Source organism: Doryrhamphus excisus, linkage group LG11 (assembly GCF_037039965.1).
Source record: "Doryrhamphus excisus strain RoL-2023G ecotype Guam linkage group LG11, RoL_Dexc_Guam_v1.1, whole genome shotgun sequence".
Taxonomy (NCBI): Eukaryota; Metazoa; Chordata; class Actinopteri; order Syngnathiformes; family Syngnathidae; genus Doryrhamphus; species Doryrhamphus excisus.
Genome location: NC_136367.1, coordinates 12,320,609 through 12,339,605, shown reverse-complemented (window position 1 = coordinate 12,339,605; position 18,997 = coordinate 12,320,609). Strand labels below are relative to the sequence as shown.

General features: G+C 42.3%; 1 protein-coding gene and 1 long non-coding RNA gene across 2 annotated transcripts in view; both read right to left on the bottom strand.

Moving 5' to 3' along the window:
- Positions 1–3,119: 3,119 nt before the first annotated feature.
- On the bottom strand, positions 3,120–17,526 carry LOC131130148 (uncharacterized). The gene is made up of 8 exons (XM_078794639.1): positions 17,067–17,526; positions 15,150–15,662; positions 14,379–15,077; positions 10,102–10,617; positions 7,773–7,994; positions 7,531–7,592; positions 5,417–5,507; positions 3,120–5,353 (listed from the first exon to the last, which is right to left on the bottom strand). The coding sequence occupies exons 1-8, from the start codon at positions 17,302–17,304 to the stop codon at positions 4,362–4,364; spliced, it is 3,333 nt and encodes a 1,110-aa protein (XP_078650765.1). The 5' UTR covers positions 17,305–17,526; the 3' UTR covers positions 3,120–4,361.
- Positions 3,120–18,997, bottom strand: part of LOC144901290 (uncharacterized) — a 59,615-nt gene continuing 43,737 nt past the window's right edge. The window contains exon 2 of the long non-coding RNA XR_013629460.1: positions 3,120–3,635. This is a non-coding gene — a long non-coding RNA (uncharacterized LOC144901290). The remainder of the gene's footprint in view (positions 3,636–18,997) is intronic.

Here is an 18,997-nt window from a genome sequence, read left to right as displayed (position 1 = left end):
CAACTTATTTGTTCTTTTTTGTTTTGCATAAAATAACATCTTTTTCCTATGCTTCTAAAATGAAAAAATATTTTTGTAAAATGTTGTAAAACTTTTTTCTTGTTAAAATGTGCTTTTTTTTTTACATTTCTTCTCATTTTATAATAACTTTATTCTCATAATGTGTTGACTTTATTCCTCTTTTTTCCATTTTTTTCTAAATATTTCAGCTTTTTTGGCAATTATTTTTATCTTGTAATTATGAATTTATTCCCATAATATTTGGACTTTATTCTCATAACACTAGAAGCTTTTCCACCAACTAATTTTTCAAAAATGACAACTTTATTTGTTCTGTTTTGTTTTGCATAAAATAACATCTTTTTACTATGCTTCTAAAATGATAAAATATTTTTGTAAAATGTTGTAAAACTTTTTTTTGTTAGAATGTGCCTTTTTTACATTTCTTCTCATTTTATAATAGCTTCATTTTCATAATATGTTGACTTTATTCCTCTTTTTTTCCATTTTTTTCCAAATATTTCTGAGGTGGACTTGTCGCACTTCTCTCCTTCAGGATTTTTTAATATACAGCAGAATCCATGGTTCGATTTATCACAGCAAGTCTTCCAGGTACTGAAGCAGCAAAACAGCCCCAGACCATCACACTACCACCACCATAATTTACTTTTGGTATGATGATCTTGTTCTTAAATGCAGCATTACTTTTACACCAGATCTAATGGGACCACAGAGATCATTTCTGGCAAAACTCAGACGAGCCTTAATGTTCTTTTTGTTGTTGTGGGGTCTTTTGTGACCTCTTGGATGAGTTGTCGCTGCGTTCTTGAGGTCATTTTGGTTAGCCGGCCACTCTTGGGAAGGTTCACCACTGTTACATGTTTTTTTTTTTTTTTTGCCATTTGTGGATAATGGCTCTCGTCGTGGTTTGCTGGAGTCCTAAAGCTTTAGAAATGGCTTTATCACATTTTCTAGAGGCTAGAGAAACTGAACTCAGGTGTGATAAACCACAGTTATGTTTTAATGGGTGGGAGGATCACAAAGGGTGATGTAGGTATTTTTTTCCTCCATTAATAAGTTTCATACACTGTAAAATTAATTGGCTATTAATTACATTTTTTTGATTATCTGAAACGTTTAAGTGTGACAAAAAAAATACGAAATCGGGACGGGGATAAATGCTTTTTCACACCAAGGTTAGTGCATCAATGTAAGTAATATTATCAAATGAAACAATGGACACAAACCATATTTTTCTAACAGCAGCCATGCTGAGAAACAGCATCAGTCGGATGCTTGACATTTCTCCCAGTGGGATAGTCCTTCAACTTATCTCCCATTGGTCGTGTTTCCTCTTTCTTAACCCAAATACGGCCTTAACCCACACGCCTCCTTACTTCTCCGACACATCCGACTGGCTGGGAGAACTGTTTCCATGATGTCACTAGTCACTGTTTATGTCTCCAGGGCCCTGAGTTTTATGAGCACCCGTGTTTGCCTGCAGCAAAAGAACACGTGTGTTTGAACAGCATGTGCAAATTCACATACAGTCCAGGGCCTCACTTAGCATGCTGCAACGTTAGCCTACTTTCATTAGGTACCCCACACGCTCCAATGACAATGACACCCGGCACAAGAGTGGGTCCAAAAAAGAAGAGAAAAATATATATAAAAATATATAGTGTACTGTATTATTGTACTTTGCAGTAGTATACATAACTTGATATTGTAAGCGTTACTGAACTCATCAACCTGTTGAACGTGTTTCACTACAATTCATTGAAACGCTGACTTGCATGGACTTGTTTTGGGTTCTAACCCTAACCCAGAAATACACCCTACATGGCTTCTTTAGCAGGAGGAAGTGTTAGTAAGAATAAAGAATAAAGCCGCCAAATTGGATTAACTGCCAGTGAAGGCATCACAGCATTACAAGTCTTTGTTGATACTGTACTTCCCTTTGAAGCTTTTATCCAAGTACTGTTCATAAACATTAAGAGAACGCATTTTACTTGCATGGATATCTGTATTAGTGTAGTAGTATAGAACGTAGCAAAATAATTGTACTATATTTTTTGCAATATATAGCACTATATTGCCCCCTGGTGGTACCTTATATACTGCAGCGACACGTCCAAAATAGTATGTTTCCGGTAAATGGTGACACGTAAGACATAATACAGATAATAATAATACAGATAATACAGATAATAATACAGATGTAGTTTTTTTTCACCCCGCGACTCTTTTACAGTTCATTGGCGCCGCTATTAATGTGACGTCATACTGTTTTGTGATTTCCCAGTTACCTGAAACACACCAAGAGCTCAAATTAAAAGGAAATTGCGTCAAGTGAACAATTTTTTTTATGGAAGCCCGTTTCCGCCACTGAAAAAGTCGATGAAAAGTCGAAATTACGAGATAAAAAGTGGAAATTATGAAATAAGAAAGTCGAAATAATGAGATAGCAGCAGCTCTTCTCTCCTGTTCAGACATGGATTGTGAGTACATTGAGGAGTACTTTAAGTGTGGCTTTACAAGTGATGAAATACTTCATTTGCTGGTGAATTCACATGGAATTGTACCAAGCAAACGCACATTGGAAATAATTTTGAGGCACTGAAATAACAAAAGGGTCGTGGCTGTTTATAACTGTCTCGCCATTTTGCCAAGTGACTAAGACGGCACATGCGCAGTTGGTATCTCATAATTTCGACTTTCTTATCACAAAATTTCGACTTTTTATCTCGTAATTTCGACTTTCTTATCTCGTCATTTCGATTTACCATTGGGATAATTTTTGTTTTCAGTGGCGGAAACGGGTTTCCATACGTTTTTGACGCGCTACTTTACTGTTACTTCTTTACTGTAATGCTATTTTCATACCGTTGTGAAGCACTTTTAGCTTCATTTTTTTAAAGTAACATACACGTAAACATACTGTATCTTAAACGACTTTTAAACATAATTTAGCAAAATTATTGTTGTTTGATTAATTTTATTGTGTGCAACTTCCTGTTTTTGATGTAGGAGACAACAAACTGACTTCTCCAAAAGTTGTAAGAAGTCATAAAAATGTTAACAGCTCGCTAGTATTTTTACAAATAACATCCATCTGCTGGTTTAAACAATAATTTAATACTACATGAAGACACACAATAAAGATCATAGAAAAAGTGGAGTCTTAGTCATGCAGGTTTCTGTCCAGAGGAGCTCCTGGGCTGGACAATGTAATGTCCTCTGTTAAGATGGAAGGTCTTTAAATCCGTGGGACGTTCCAACCATCTTGGAATCCACGTTTCCACCAAGTGGTTGAATCCCGTCGAATGCTTTGAAGCGTAAATCCTGACCAGCTATGAATAGAAACATCAATCACAGCATAGATATACTGTTAAAGAGGCGCCAATCCAACAAAGTACAATGGCGGACATCTTTGTGTGTTCTCTCCGTTCCATTCCTGAAGTGACCATTACTTGTCCACCAATCAACACGCTGCTCTGTGTTTAGATCCACCCATTTAAGGGTGCCAAAATGTGTCATGGAAGACTTCTTTTGGTAGTCTTTGCTACTTTTGAGAATAAAATGTAATGAACTGGACAGCACTAATGAGCGGCACGGGGGATGAGTGGTTAGACCTCACAGCTAGGAGACCAGGGTTCAATTCCACCCTCGGCCCTCGGCCATCTCCGTGCATGCATGGGTTTTCTCTGGGTACTCCGGTTTCCTCCCACATTCCAAAAACATGCTAGGTTAATTGGCCACTCCAAATTGTCCATAGGTATGAATGTGAGTGTGAATGGTTGTTTGTCTATATGTGCCCTGTGATTGGCTGGCCACCAGTCCAGGGTGTACCCCGCCTCCCGCGACCCTCGTGAGGATAAGCGGTAGAAAATGAATGAATGAATGAATGGACAGCACTGATGGGCGACACAGCGGTCGAGTGGTTCGCACGCAGACCTCACAGCTAGGAGACCAGGGTTCAATTCCACCCTCTGCCATCTCTGTGTGGAGTTTGCATGTTCTTCCCGTGCATGCGTTTTCTCCGGGTACTCCGGTTTCCTCCCACATTCCAAAAAACATGCTAGGTTAATGAATGTGAGTGTGAATGGTTGTTTGTCTATATGTGCCCTGTGATTGGCTGGCCCCGCCTCTCGCCCAAAGACAGCTGGGATAGGCTCCAGCACCCCCGCGACCCTCGTCAGGAAAAAGCGGTAGAAAATGAATGAATGAATGTATGGACAGCACTGCTTGGTGGAAACGTGGCAAAAGACTCCATCTTTAAAAAGGAGCAAACCACATGAAGGTTTTTGCATAGAAATGCTATACAACGACAACACAAGCGGAGGCGAGGCTGGCCTGCTTCAGCCATACGTGTGAATGACGCAGTGGCGCTTCAGGTGGTGCATGAGGATGAAGGTCTTGCCGCATTCCGCGCAGTTGTACGGCCGCTCGCCGCTGTGCGTGCGCTGGTGGACCCTCAGGCTGCTCTGCTGCGTGAACCTCTTCCCGCACTGCAGGCAGCAGTACGGCTTCTCGCCCGTGTGTGTCCGGTGGTGGATGCTGAGGTGTGAGGAGCACTGGAAGCCCTTGCCGCACACCGTGCACCAGAAGGCCCGTTTCCTCTTGTGGCTCTGCTGGTGCAGCTTGAACTGGTGGAGGCGGGCGAACGCTTTGCCGCACTGCGAGCACACAAAGCCCCGCCCGGTACCTGAGAATGGCCGGTGGTTGGGGTCAAGATGGTGGCCGGATGGTGCCGTGAAGGTGCTGTGCGATGGCGTTGCCATGAGTCCATCTACGGTGGCGTGTTCGCTGTCTTGGCCGCGCCTCAGAAGGCCATGCGAGTTGTTCTTCGGGAGGTAGACCTGATCCTTGTGTGTGTCTGCCTGCGAGACCGCAGAAGAAGGTCTAGGCTGAAAACCGGACAACTGCGGATCCTTGTGGTAGTCACTGGTGTAAGCGCCACCGCAGGACCTCTGAGAGGAAGTCTGCTGGACAGCGGCTGACTTGCCAGAAACAAGGCGAGCGTTCAACTGCTCAGGTAACGAGTCGGAATATTCATCCACCACACTGGAAAAATCCGGGAAACTGGAGTCAATGTCGCCGCCTTCGATGATGGACGACCACAGCTGAGTGTCCCTCTCGTCCAAAGCCAAGTCAGGAAGTTGGCTCTGCTTGGCCGCGCCCAGCTGACAACCGCCCTGCCCTTTCTCCGTCTTGACCAGCAACTGAAGCCCGCCCACTTCGTCTCCCTGCTCGCTTGAGACGAAGGAATCTCCGAAGTCCGACGTCGACTTCCCGGAGGCTTCCTCAAACCGCTGACTCTCTGCAGCGTTCTGGTACTGCAGCGCTGCGCCTGCCGCAAAAAGGTCAGTATTTGGCTGAGACTGAAGCGCACCTTGATGCGCTCGATACCCACCAGTGGCAGAGTGATCGCTGATCCACAGCACCTCATCCGGACTCTCTTCCTTGATTGTGAAGGAGATGGTGGCATCTTCCATGACAGGACACTACGTAAGTACACAAATATAAGTGGCGTTCATGTTAAAGGGATAGTTTGAATTTTTTTAACATCCCCATCGTCGATGTAGTGCATCAACGGCGACTTACCCCGCCTTACATGTGATAACCAGCACAGAAAGCTTTCTAGATCTTCCACAATCTGCACCTATTCCAGCTGAATTTCTTTGGATTTTGTTTGTTCTAATTTATTCCACCCGTGGCCCGCCTCCAGGCACGCCCATTCCGCTGTGGGCTTTCAACATAAGAGACCGGCCAGTTCGAAGTTTCTTCCGGTTACTTCAAGACGTCTCTCAATGGTAACTAGCTTTAGCATTTTAGCGTTAGATTTTCTACAGCATCTGTAACTTTTTTGCGGGACTACCAGTATTTAAACAACTCAAGTAGAGCCACTGATTGTGGTGGGAAATTGCTTTGTTTTGTTCTTGTTATAATGCAGGGGTGGGTAAACTACGGACCGGGGGCCACATCCCAAGTGTTTGAATACGGCCCGCCCGTTCTTTTCTTGGCAATCCTGCCATGAAGTCCAGCGTCTTTGTGTTAAACTACACACTCTCAGATATTTGTCTTCTTGCACAGTTGTGCAGCGTTTTTCTGTCCTTGTTAGACCCAGTTTGTGCTGCTCTCTGAAGGGAGTAGTTAACAGCATGGTAAGAGATTTTTTACATGGCTTTTCTAATCATCTATTAGCCTTGATGAACTTGGAAGCGCGCAGACCTCACAGTTATGAGACCAGGATTCAATTCCACCCTCGGCCATCTCTGTGTGGAGTTTGCATGTTCTCCTCGTGCATGCGTGGGTTTTCTCCGGGTACTCCGGTTTCCTCCCACATTCCAAAAACATGCTAGGTTAATTGGCCACTCCAAATTGTCCATAGGTATGAATGTGAGTGTGAATGGTTGTTTGTCTATATGTGCCCTGTGATTGGCTGGCCACCTGTGACCTCAGATATTTGTCTTCTTGCACAGTTGTGCATGGTTTTTCTGTCCTTGTTAGACCCAGTTTGTGCTGCTCTCTGAAGGGAGTAGTTAACAGCATGGTAAGAGATTTTTTACATGGCTTTTCTAATCATCTATTAGCCTTATAAAATGATGAACTTGGATTAGCAGCCATACCAGGAGATTGATGCAGAGGACTGACAGTTGTTGATAGTAGGCCTCTATGCAAAAATGTACATCCTTCTTTGAAAATCATCTCATTCATTTTCATTGTTTGGGAAATGGATAAAAATGTTTGTGAAGTGGAAAAAAAATAGTTTGTGAAATGCATGAAAATGTTTTTCTTTGGAAAACAAAGAAATTTGCAAGTGATCCCTAACTTTTGAGCGGTAGAGTATATAGTCTGCCCCCCTGTCAATTTTGTTAAATCAATGTAGCCCGCAAGTCAAAAAGTTTGCCCACCCCTGTTCTAATGTTTCCATTCCACAGCAGAGGGACGCACAGACTATTATTCACCGGGATGTAGCTATCAGGACATGTACATATGGTTATGGTTATTTATTTTACATGTTTATAGTCTTTCTTTGGTTCATGTACAAGTTGCTCCACCTCACTACCCATTGGTATGGTTTTCCTTTTTTTCCATTATTGTGTATTTCCTGGGCTGCACGGCAACACAGCTAGGAGACCCGAGTTCAATTCCACCCTCGGCCATCTCTGTGTGGAGTTTGCATGTTCTCCCCGTGCATGCATGGGTTTTGTCCGGGTACTCTGGTTTCCTCCCACATTCCAAAAACATGCTAGGTTAATTGGCCACTCCAAATTGTCCATAGGTATGAATGTGAGTGTGAATGGTTGTTTGTCTATATGTGCCCTGTGATTGGCTGTGTATGAATGAATGTGTATTTCCTACAAATGTCTTCTTGATTGACTAGATGGCCTTACAATGAATGGTTAGGGCGCCACCTTGTGCTTCGAAGATGTTTTCATGTGGTTGAGGGCTGGATTTTTAAAAGGATATTTGCCCGCCATATGTTTTTAAACGGTGTTTGTTTATATGTTGACACAGTCTCACCTTGAGCTCTCCCGTGGAATGTGGAACATTTCCAGCCTCGCTTCCTCTGTGCATCATGTTTGCTGAAAAGCAAATGATTAAACCTCGTTGTCAATTAAACATTAAAAGTAAATCACGAATTGAGTCGTCTGGTAGCAGTTCACTCCGCATCAAATCATTATTACTGCATTGAATGTTCTTTTGTCGCTCATGCAATAATACATGCTAACAGTATACATGGTACAAAAGAGGGTTTTTTTTACCGAAGGCTCGCTGCAGCTGAGCATTTTTATTCTCCATCATGATCAATTTCCTCTTCAGCGCCTCATTCTCGCTCTGCTTTTGAGAGATTTCCAGATGCAAGAAGGCACTATTGTCATCCACTAGTTTGCTTATTTCTGACACTGCTGCTTTGACCAAAACCTCCAAGATGGACGAAAGCTGGCTTTGGAAAGAAATACACGCCATTTTAAGCCACACTATGACTTAAACACAAAATGTGATTAAGAGTTAATATTTGTTAGATGCAACGATGATGCACTGCAAAAAAATCATCCATCTCTTTGAGGTTCTTGCTAGCGGCAGCGTCACTTCCGGTAAGGGAAGGACTTACCGTAAATGAGAGACTAAAGTCGCAAATCTTTTAGTCGTTTTACGGTTTTGGAAATAAAATATTTAATAATATTTATAATATATTTATATATTAATTAATATATTTAATAATAATTATAAATAATTTACTTGAAATGCGCAATGTTGAACAAATTATCAGATTTGATATAATGCGATAAGTTGTTTTAGAGGACAGAATGTGTTGTGTGTTTCCTACCTTGCACAAAAGCACTTCAGCAGGTGTTAAGAGGTGGCCGGCCATCGCTACATACCACTGGTGAGAAAAATGCTAACAGTTATTAAACCAATGACTTGTGAATCTACTACATACAAATGTGTATCTTCTTTTGGTGTGTTTAACTGTACAACAATAAGCAAAACATGACAGATTTAACAAATGCCCAGAACAAAGAACGTCTCATCAACACACTAAAAAGAACAAACAATGAGCCATTGAGAAGACTGACCAATGACAATGCAAGCAATAACAAACAATAAGCAGATTTGACGAAAATCTACCAGTTCAGGTGTTTTGTACGGAAGCACAAAGAGTAACAACAATTTAAAGTAGCTGCACTGGTAATAAAAACAAATTTCAAAGTTCAATCCAAGTGAAACAGCATTAGACAAAAAGCAGGCTCATTCTTCAAATATGTGAAAATATACAACAAAAACCATAAATCTTGAGCTGTGATGTGGACCCTTAATAATAAAAAGACAAATTATTAACAATCACTGTCTTTAAACCAGAATGAGGAACATATTCTGCAATAAACATGATTTAATACTGCGTCTGTAAAAGTGCAATCTCTATCTCCTAAAACAAACATTGAATTATTTATTTGCTTCAAGATAGAAAAGCTACTGAAACACATTTTATTCATTCATTTGCGCTTTGGGTACCAGACCTGACACACTACAAGACAATAAACCTTCCTGATGAGCACACTTGACGTCATTACACACAACATTAAAATTCTTGGCCCTCCAGAACATCCCATAATGTCAAGAGTAAGCTTGGATGAACTTCTATTGCTCTGTAACCATATAATAATAATAATAATAATAATAATAATGGCAGCACGGTGGTCCAGTGGTTAGCTCGCAGACCTCACAGCTAGGAGGCCAGGGTTCAATTCCACCCTCGGCCATCTCTGTGTGGAGTTTTCTCCGGGTACTCCGGTTTCCTCCCACATTCCAAAAACATGCTAGGTTAATTGGCCACTCCAAATTGTCCATAGGTATGAATGTGAGTGTGAATGGTTGTTTGTCTATATGTGCCCTGTGATTGGCTGACCACCAGTCCAGGGCGTACCCCGCCTCTCGCCCAAAGACAGCTGGGATAGGCTCCAGCACCCCCCGTTTCCCTCGTGAGGAAAAGCGGTAGAAAATGAATGAATGAATAATAATAATAATAATGGCAATGCTAAGTGTGTAGCTTGCTTGCGAAAACAATCAAGTCGCAGTCATGTGACACTCCAGCCATTTGAGGTATAATCAAATCCAGCATGACAATGAAAATACAAGGGGAATTTGGGAGGGGGGGGGGCTCTGGCATTTAAAATGGTATCAATCATTGATTCATTTCATTGGAGTTCTGAAGGGTTTTAGTCTTCAATGCTGCCCAAAATAACTAAATAAGAACAGGAACTTTATTTTGAAAAGAAAATGATTGTGGTCGCTGGTCTGGATACAAGGCAATACAATTTGGTACTCCGCTACTTCTTTGCATTGTCTCAAGTCTCTAGCCACTACACACAGTGCAGTGTGTTGATTGGTGGGCAAAAAAAGCTCACCAAAATAATAAAGCTGTCCTCCATTTTGTGGACATTGATGTTCACATACAACATTGTGATGGAGAGATGGAGGAGTGAGCTGGAGATGGAAGGCCTGGTGGCCGATGGCAGTGAAGCTACTCATGTTTTTGTGCACCTTAAGTTTGTTGGAGATCCGGCAGCCTATCTGGCATCATTTCCTCTCAAGTGGGCTTGCACTGGTGCCTTTCAAACAAAGTGAAAGTGTCAAAACTCTGCCCACACGCGGAGCAAATGTAGCAGTTCTGAGCGCTAGCAACATCGCTGCCGTTCTCCTCTTGATCACCGAAGGACGGCAGACTGAACTCCAATGAAGTTCCATTTCTCCCAGAGTTTGTCTCGTGGTCAAAGTCGCAATCGGGACCTAGGATCAAATCGGAGCGTTGAGCTTGTATCCCTATCTGGGAGAACGGATCCATCGGCAGCATATCCATCTTCACTTTGCCATCCAGGAAAGGCAGCTCTTTCACGGAACGCCACTCGCTCGCAGTTCCCGCAACAGAGCCCAGCGTTGGGTAGTTGTTGTGGTTTAAATTAAAAGCATCACTCCTTCCTGTTTTACCGTATCCTGTTAGCTGGTCGCCCAAGGCCACTGGTTCACTTTTGGTTTCCGGCACCTTCTCCTGCAGTCGACTGTCGGGCATCATTGCAGGATTTGCAGCGTGTTGTTCTGTGCTCTTGTCTTTAAACACACACAAATCCAAATACTATTAAATGTGCATTTAGTTCATTTCAAAAGCGGTAGAAAATGAATGAATGGATGAAATTAAACATAGCCTGCAAATAAGATGGTGTAGCAATAGATTAAAGCAAAGTAATTGCAGAACCTGAGCATTAATGGCGCTCGGTTTTTGTGATCGGATTTGAAAGGCATTTATCGGCTCTATCGGAGAATCCCTTGAAAAAGTATCACTTGACAAACAAAACAAACAAATGTTTATTCTCCCATAAACTAAACGATAAACAATATTATTGTCAACATTTTTGGGGTCCCAAATAAACCACTAAAGTTATGGTAATATATAATAAATAACATATCATAATTAGGGCTGGGATGACGTGTCGATGTCATCGGTGACATCGACACAAAAAATACGTCGACACAAGAACTGCATGTCAGAATTAGTGGTGGGCAAAACCGTTCATTTCAATGAACAGGATCGTTCCGCTTCATTCAGTAAAAATAGCCGTTCATTTCGGTCTATGGGTCGTTAGCATGTGATCTCCCCCTGTGCAAAGACCCGGTTAGTCGTGTCGAGTCAGTCCGTTCACTCACAAACAAAACGGCCAGCGGACTAAACGGGTATTTAAAAATAGTATTTCAAAAAAGAACTAGTTCTTTTGACCCGTTCATTCGTTCACGAACGCCACATCACTACTCAGAATCAAAACATGGCGGCGGCCGCGGCAACAAGTTTCAATGAGTCCAGCCAGAAGAAAAGATTGCGCAATAGAGTACACAAAGTATGGGAATACTTCACGCCAAAAAGGTTTATGTTTTCAGAGACTAATCAGGGACTTTCAGGGATTAATCGATGCATGGAAAAACTATTTTCTAGATTAATCAATTACAGAAATAATCGTTTAACCCAGTCCTAATCATAATACTGCGATATTTCCTTTCATTGTTGTATAGTTGTGGAATTGCTTATTTATAACATCTCTTTCCTCACAGGCAATTCATACTGTCTGTCAAATGTTTGCAGCATTTCTGAAAATGCGGCCTTTTTAAATGTATTAAACAGCAGCCTTTCTTTTGTAATGACTTTCTGTGAACGCATACAGTTTTGCGCCATTTTGTTGATATTTATTTTGTTGACTACCAGGGCGACGACAACGCCATTTTGTGTAGGTTTTACCCAATGTGTAGTTTTCTACCTCCCTGTTTGGAGGGCGAGACATGCTAAAAACAGGCACACGTGCGCATGGCAATATTGGGTGGCTAAATAATACAGTTAATTTTACATGTGTTAATTGATGATTAATATATGATTGATTAATTTATTTATTATCACGAGACAATAAATGAACAATAAATTATGTTTTAATGTTGCGAGATCTTGTCACGTGTATTAGCGATGTCATGTACTCGTTGTCGTCCTTTCAGTACGGAACATTCAGAAGTGGTCTGATTTCCCACACGGCACACATTAAAAGCAAGAAACAGAAGTGTAACTTTTAAATACAATTCACGCCGCGTCTTTGTATTTTGTTCCCGTACTGCAGTGATTTTCAACCATTGTCAGGTGTGCCGTGAGGAATTATCCAATATCACTTTTTATAATTAACATTTATTAATCATCATTTGTAAATATTATGTCAATATCCACATATACGTGGACCCAAATATTCCAATTGCATTTGGTTTATTTGCTCAAACGGAAATAATTTAACCTTTGTATACACCTCATTCCGAAAGAATAGTGCCAATCCGAATGAATATATAATGGGATTAACATGGGTGGAATATTCCTTTCCCCAATCCGATTGAAGCATCTTGTAGCCGCTCAAACGGAAAGTTGTCAGGGTGCGGTTTTCTTCTTCTGTTGTTTATTGGCGGTTGGCAAGCAGCTTTCGTGTGCATTAGCGCCATCTGTGGAACAGAATCTAAACCCTTCTGTACGCCATTCATAAGTCCATAAGTCAAAAGAAAATATATATCTATATAAAACATGTACCGAGTTGAATTATAAAATATTACCAAGATTGAATTTGATCCTTTCCAGGTTAAATTTATCATATCGCATGCTCAGATATGACGTAACACGCAGATCCAGACGTTCTTCACTTTTAAAAATGGAGGCCAGCAATCGGCACTGGACTAAGCAAAGTTTGTTTTTGATCCAAACTAAATTTCAAGACTGGACAGACGAAAAACTGGCAATACGGAGTTATTCCAACAAGTGAAAGAACAACTCAGGGAAGTAGGTATCACGTGATGTTGGTGTTTACGTTTTACTGGGCATGCCCCATTGACTATTCTGGTTGATTATAGCGACGCATGTAGACAAGAGATTGGAATATTCCTATCCATGTATACCATTGTTTCCGGAAAAGTGATTCGTAAAGAGAAAAACTCCTCATGTAAACATGGCTACTGTCGAGTGTCCATGGTGTAAAGGCAAAGCAATGTAATATCGGTCCGTGGGGCAACACCTAGCTTGTTCCTCCTATAGACTTACTGATGTTTTCCAATGTTAAAAAAAACATTGCCTTACTGCAGTGTTTTTCAACCTTTTTTGAGCCACGGCACGTTTTTTTACATTGTATTCAAGATTTTACAAATCTTGTGGCACACCAATAACCAAAAATGTTACAAAATGTCACCACGACCTCACACGTGCATCAATAAGTCTATGGGAGGAACAAGGTAGGTGTTGCCACACGGACCAATATTACATTGCTCTGCCAGTCTTTACACCACAGACACTCCACAGTAGCCACGTTTTTACATCACCACTTTTTCTCTTTCCGAATGATCTTTCGTGAAACAATGGTATCCATGGAAAGGAATATTCCAATCTCTTGTCTACATGCGCCGTGAAAATCAAACAGAATAGTCAATAGGGCATGCCCAGTAAAACGTAAACATCAACATCACGTGATACCGACTTCCCCAAGTTATTCTTTCACTTGTTGGAATAACTCCGTATTGACAGTTTTTCGTCTGTCCAGTCTTGAAATTTAGTTTGAATCAAAAACAAACTTTGCTTAGTCCAGTGCCGATTGCTGGCCTCCATTTTTAAAAGTGAAGAACGTCTGGATCTGCGTGTTACGTCATATCTGAGCATGCGCTGAAAGAACGCACCCGGGATAAATTTAAACAGGAAAAGATCAAATTCAATCTTGCTAATATTTTATAATTAAACTCAGGACATGTTTTATATAGATATATATTTTCTTTTTTAATAAAAGTGGACTTGTGAATGGCGTATAGAAGGGTTTAGATTCTGTTCCACAGATGGCGCTAATGCATACGAAAGCTGCTTGCCAACCGCCAATAAACAACAGAAGAAGAAAAACACCAGGAAGAAGAAGGCACCCTGACAACTTTCCGTTTGAGCGGGTACAAGATACCTCAATCGGATTGGTTAAAGGAATATTCCACCCCTGTTCAATTCTTTCCGTTTGAGCAAATAAACCAAAGTGAATTGGAATATTTGGGTCCATGTATACTATTGACATAATGGCTATTGACATAATATTTGCAAATGATGATTAATAAATGTTAATTATAAAAAGTGATATTGGATAATTCCTCACGGCACACCTGACGGTTTCTCAAGGTACACTAGTGTGCCGCGGCACAGTGGTTGAAAAACACTGCCTTACTGTGCCCAAAGAGTGACCTTAAAACTGACGTACGTACTGAACGTGCATGATGGGATACCGTGACACCCTTCATGTGTGTTAACTAACCGTAAACCGATGTTGCTCACATACCGTTTCTGTGGGTCTTCATGTGACACTTGAGGCTAGACTTCTGGTTGAAGCAGCGCCCACAGATGTGGCAGCCGTACGGTTTCTCGCCTGTGTGGATGCGTAAATGGCGCTCCAGGTGTCCGGCACGCACAAACATCTTCCCGCAGTACGAGCAGATGAAGCACTTCTTTGGTCTCGACATCTGGTAAAACGAGCTTGTGCCGTTGCGGGGCTGGTTCAAGGGCTCGCAGCTCACAGCGTCGCCGGCCATGAGGCGGGCTTTTGGTGCCGCATAAGGTGGCTGCGACACCATGTGGTTGTTGACTTCTCCGAAAGGTTTCCCCGGAAAGGAGAAGGTGCTACAAGAGGCCTCCACGTGTGGCGGGACTAACTGAGCAGTGCCCGGGAAGGACATGGCATCCTGTGTTGGTCTCTCGGCTTGTTCGGGACCATTGGTTGGTCCGTGTAATCTGGGCGACCTCTGCTGGCCATCGCTGACACTCTCGACTTCTTCCCTTTTTGGCAGTGTTACACTCTCCTCCACAGGCTCCGCCTTAATGGGAGCTGATGTCTGGGAAGATTCCAACATTGTGGCAGAAACAAGCTCATCCGTGGATGTGAGGTCTCCCTCTGCTGGCCGTTGGGTGTCAGCACTGTGATTCTGAGCTTGGATTTGTGTCACTGCGGCCTTGTGGATGTCAGCTGGTGCGGACTGCAAACCTGTAAGGACAAAAGGACACGTCTTTTGTTACCTTGTTATTCAATTGTTAAGACTCGAACTTCCAAACATACATCTCTGGTGAATCTTCATGTGCTCCTTGAGGCTGCACTTCTGATTGAAGCGTCTTCCGCAGATCTCACAGCGATACGGTTTCTCTCCCGTGTGAATCCGTTTGTGTCGCTCCAGGTTTCCAGAATGCTCAAAACATTTGCCACAGAACGGACACGCAAAGCCTCTCTTGAACATGAAGCGATTTGCCATTCTCCTGCGCATGTTGTTGTAAAGGATGCGGTGCGGCCCCCGACCGGGCGGGTTGCTACACGGTGTGGCGCCCATCCGGGTGTCCACAACAGACTCGGAAGCTGCCAAATGGGAATTGCTGGACTGGTTTTGCCGCCGCCTCCACTGAGCTTCATCATGCTTGTACAGATTCAGCTCATCTCCCGGCTGTCTGGGTCGACTGCATCCGACTGCGATACTCTCCTCTTCCAGGGGCTCTCGCTTCACCGGCACCTCAAGATTCGGAAAGTCACTTGGGATCTTTTCAGGCCCTGTCCTCTCAGCCTCATTGGTGCTAAGACTCTCTGTGGACAGAAAAGGAGACAAATAGTCATTAACATGGCTGCCATGATGATTTATTTACTATGTACGGGTTTATTTTGAACTTTGAAATTTCTAACAATTATGACCCACATAGCGAAAATTAATTCCCGCCTTCAGAGTCGAGTGCATGCGCAGAATGCCGGCTCCGCTCCAGAAACACACACATGCAAAAGAAAGACCTAGTTTCCAATTAGCATTAGTCTAGGTATCTTAATCTGACTTAATGTTAATCATGCAATCATTTGTTGTTTTTTAGATTAGATTCAACTTTATTGTTATTGCTCATGTCACTGGTACAGGGTAACAAAATGCAGTTAGCATCCAACCAGAAGTGTATTTTATAAGTACTTTAGTAGTAAGTAAATGTAAAAAAACTATAACAGGCTATGACTATAATACAGTGAGGATATGTACAGTGACTATAATATGGCTATTGTAGATTATACAGATAATAAACAGTATATAATAATATATAATAACAGTAATATGTACAGTATTGCAATGAAGTGACTAGAGTATGGCTATTGCAGATTATATAAATTATAAACAGTATGATCTATGAATGCAACAAGATATTATAGTGTTGATAAGATATAATAGAGCAATATGTACAATAGTGCAATGTAATGTAAGTAGTGGAAGGGGTGGGCAATGGGGGGCAGAGTTCAACAAGGAGACAGCTGTTGGGAAAAAGCTGTTCCTGAACCTGGTGGTTCTTGTGTTGTTGTTTCTAGTGCATGTAAATGTACTGAGTAACTTCAATCCAACCATTTTCTATGGGGGGGGGGGGGGGGGTATTGGAGCCTATCCCAGCTGTCTTCGGGCGAGAGGCGGGGTACACCCTGGACTGGTGGCCAGCCAATCACACGGCACATATAGACAAACAACCATTCACACTAACATTCATACCTATGGACAATTTGGCGTCGCTAATTAACCTAGCATGTTTTTGGAATGTGGGAGGAAACCGGAGTACCCGAAGACTGGCGACTACCTTCGGGCAGGGTGTATGCAGTTGAGCACAAACAGATTAGCATGTCTATCTAGTCCGTCTCCCAGTGTAGCGCCCCCCTTCACATGCCCAAGGTCAAAGGGCACATAAGTCCCCCCTTTTCATAGCTGTCTCGGACAATGCCTGTAACAGAGTTACTTTTTTTCACGTAAATCTCCAGATTTTTTTCTCAATGTGGACTGAATACTCGGTCGTAAAAATGTGTTCCCAAAACAATTTTGTCAACAATAGAATGTTTCCATACCACGCATGTGCCGCCCTGCTAAAGGGGTTTGTGGGTGTTGAAACTATAACTATTGACCATGATGGTTGTCACCATGTCTGATGTTATAAAATAGCCCCACGTGAGTCTCAATAGCTGGGTCCACCTCACCGTCCAAGCCGCGGGTCTGCGATCGGAGGTCGGCCGTGCGTCTGGCGGCTCTCAGCTCGCCGTGCAGCACCTCCACGCTGCTCCTGAGCCTCCTGATCTCGTGTTCTCGTTGGGACACCTCCAGGCGAAGCACCACCATGCCGTCTTCCACTACTTTGGCTATCTGAGCAGCGGCGGCGTTGCACAAGGCGGTGATGATGGACCCTATCTGGGTGTGGAGAGCTACGCCGCTCGACATGACTGTGCGGGTCGGCCGACAACAATACTCAACAACAGGACAACAAGACACGCCACTATGGCTCCACGATGGCAGCCTGGGGACTTCAACGCAGCGAGGTGACCAACCGCTTGCTTGGCGTAGCCATCTTGAGTGCTGCTCTCAGGTAACTAGCATCCGTGTAAACAAAGCGCATCTTCGGGCGGAAGTCTTGTAACGAGTACCGTAAAGCGCATAGAAGAGTCGCAAAGAGTGTTTTCACGTCACTCAGTGACAGGTTTTGGCACCTCATTTGGACATGTGTTTCTTGAACATATGAAGTAAGAAATTGAAGTGATGTTGTGCTGCTATAATACGTAAAAAACACTTTACACTGTTAAGTCGCTTTACATTGTTACTCATTCGTGTCTTAAATGGTAGTTTATTTTTAACTTTGAAACACTTCTCGGGGCGGACGGGCAAACGCATAGCAGCGTGGGGGGGGGGATTATTGTGATTTTGAGCACCAGTGTGACTCTTTCATTTTCATTTTTACTTGGGCTATTTAGCAGGAAACAAGTTCCACATGTCCAAAAGGAGAAGGAAGAAGCAAAGCTTATTAAATCCTACCCCTCCATCTGGTACTTTTATAATCAGTAACTGTTACATTTGTTCACTTCCTGCTTTCCGTAATACAGTTGAAGGTTTTTTTTATTTTTTTAATTTTTTGTCCCATACCGAAGTAGGAGGTGATATGAGCATCCAATGCCATAATGGGTACCATAGTAAGTGTCAATATAGTGATATATATAGCACATCATGACTGGTTCAAGACTCTTCATCCTTGTATTTAGCAAACATCAACTGCTTGTATTGTTTCTTGAATTGGCTCATCGTTGTGCATTGTTTGATTTCCTTACTCAATCCATTCCATAGTTTGATTCCACATACTGAAATGCTATGGCTAGCATAACGTAGTCCTAGCATAGAAGTGTTTCAAATGTACTTCTTCCCTGAGATCATATTTCTCCTCTCTTGTAGAGAAGTATTGGATGACATTTTTAGCTAATTGCTTATTTTTAGCCTTATGCATTATTTTAGCTGAACAATATCAGCAAGTTGAAGTATTTGTGATTTTAGAAATATGGAGTTAGTATGTTCTCTGCAGGCAGCATTATGAATTATCCTTACTGACCTTTTTTGCAGTACATTTAGCGAGTGAAGATTGCTTTTATAGTTATTAGCCCATATTTCCACACAATAAGTAAGATATGGTAGAACCAGAGAGCAATAAAGAGTGTGGAGTGATTTCTGATTGAGAACAATTGTGGGGGTATGCTGGAGCCTATCCCAGCTGTCTTCGGGCGAGAGGCAGGGTACACCCTGGATTGGTCACCAGCCAATCACAGGAATCAACTGCTAAATACAAGGATGAAGAGTATAGTATATTCATATATGTGTTTGTAAATGTGCTCATATGTGTGAATGACCAATTGTCACTGATAATAATACTCATAATGAATAAGTATTTAAAACAATAAATACATAAAAATGAGCACACACGCGCACACCCCTTCCACTCAACATGCCCACATGCATGCACACACTGTGGACGTCCCCGGGTGGGGTGTCATGTGGCGTAACAGGGCTGGGGACTGTTGTGGAAATTTTTTCCATCATCCTAAGTAGGATAGAGAATGCCTGAAATAAATACATAGCTCTGGCAGTTTTTATT

Bases quoted from the DNA above. Each gene is read 5' to 3' on its own strand.
- LOC131130148 (XM_078794639.1), bottom strand. From the start codon at position 17,304: ATGTCGAGCGGCGTAGCTCTCCACACCCAGATAGGGTCCATCATCACC. The intron at 15,663-17,066 runs GTGAGGTGGACC...TTCTGTCCACAG, and splicing joins GCAGACCCGCGGCTTGGACG to AGAGTCTTAGCACCAATGAG. The intron at 5,354-5,416 runs GTGGGTATCGAG...TTTTTGCGGCAG, and splicing joins CAGCGATCACTCTGCCACTG to GCGCAGCGCTGCAGTACCAG.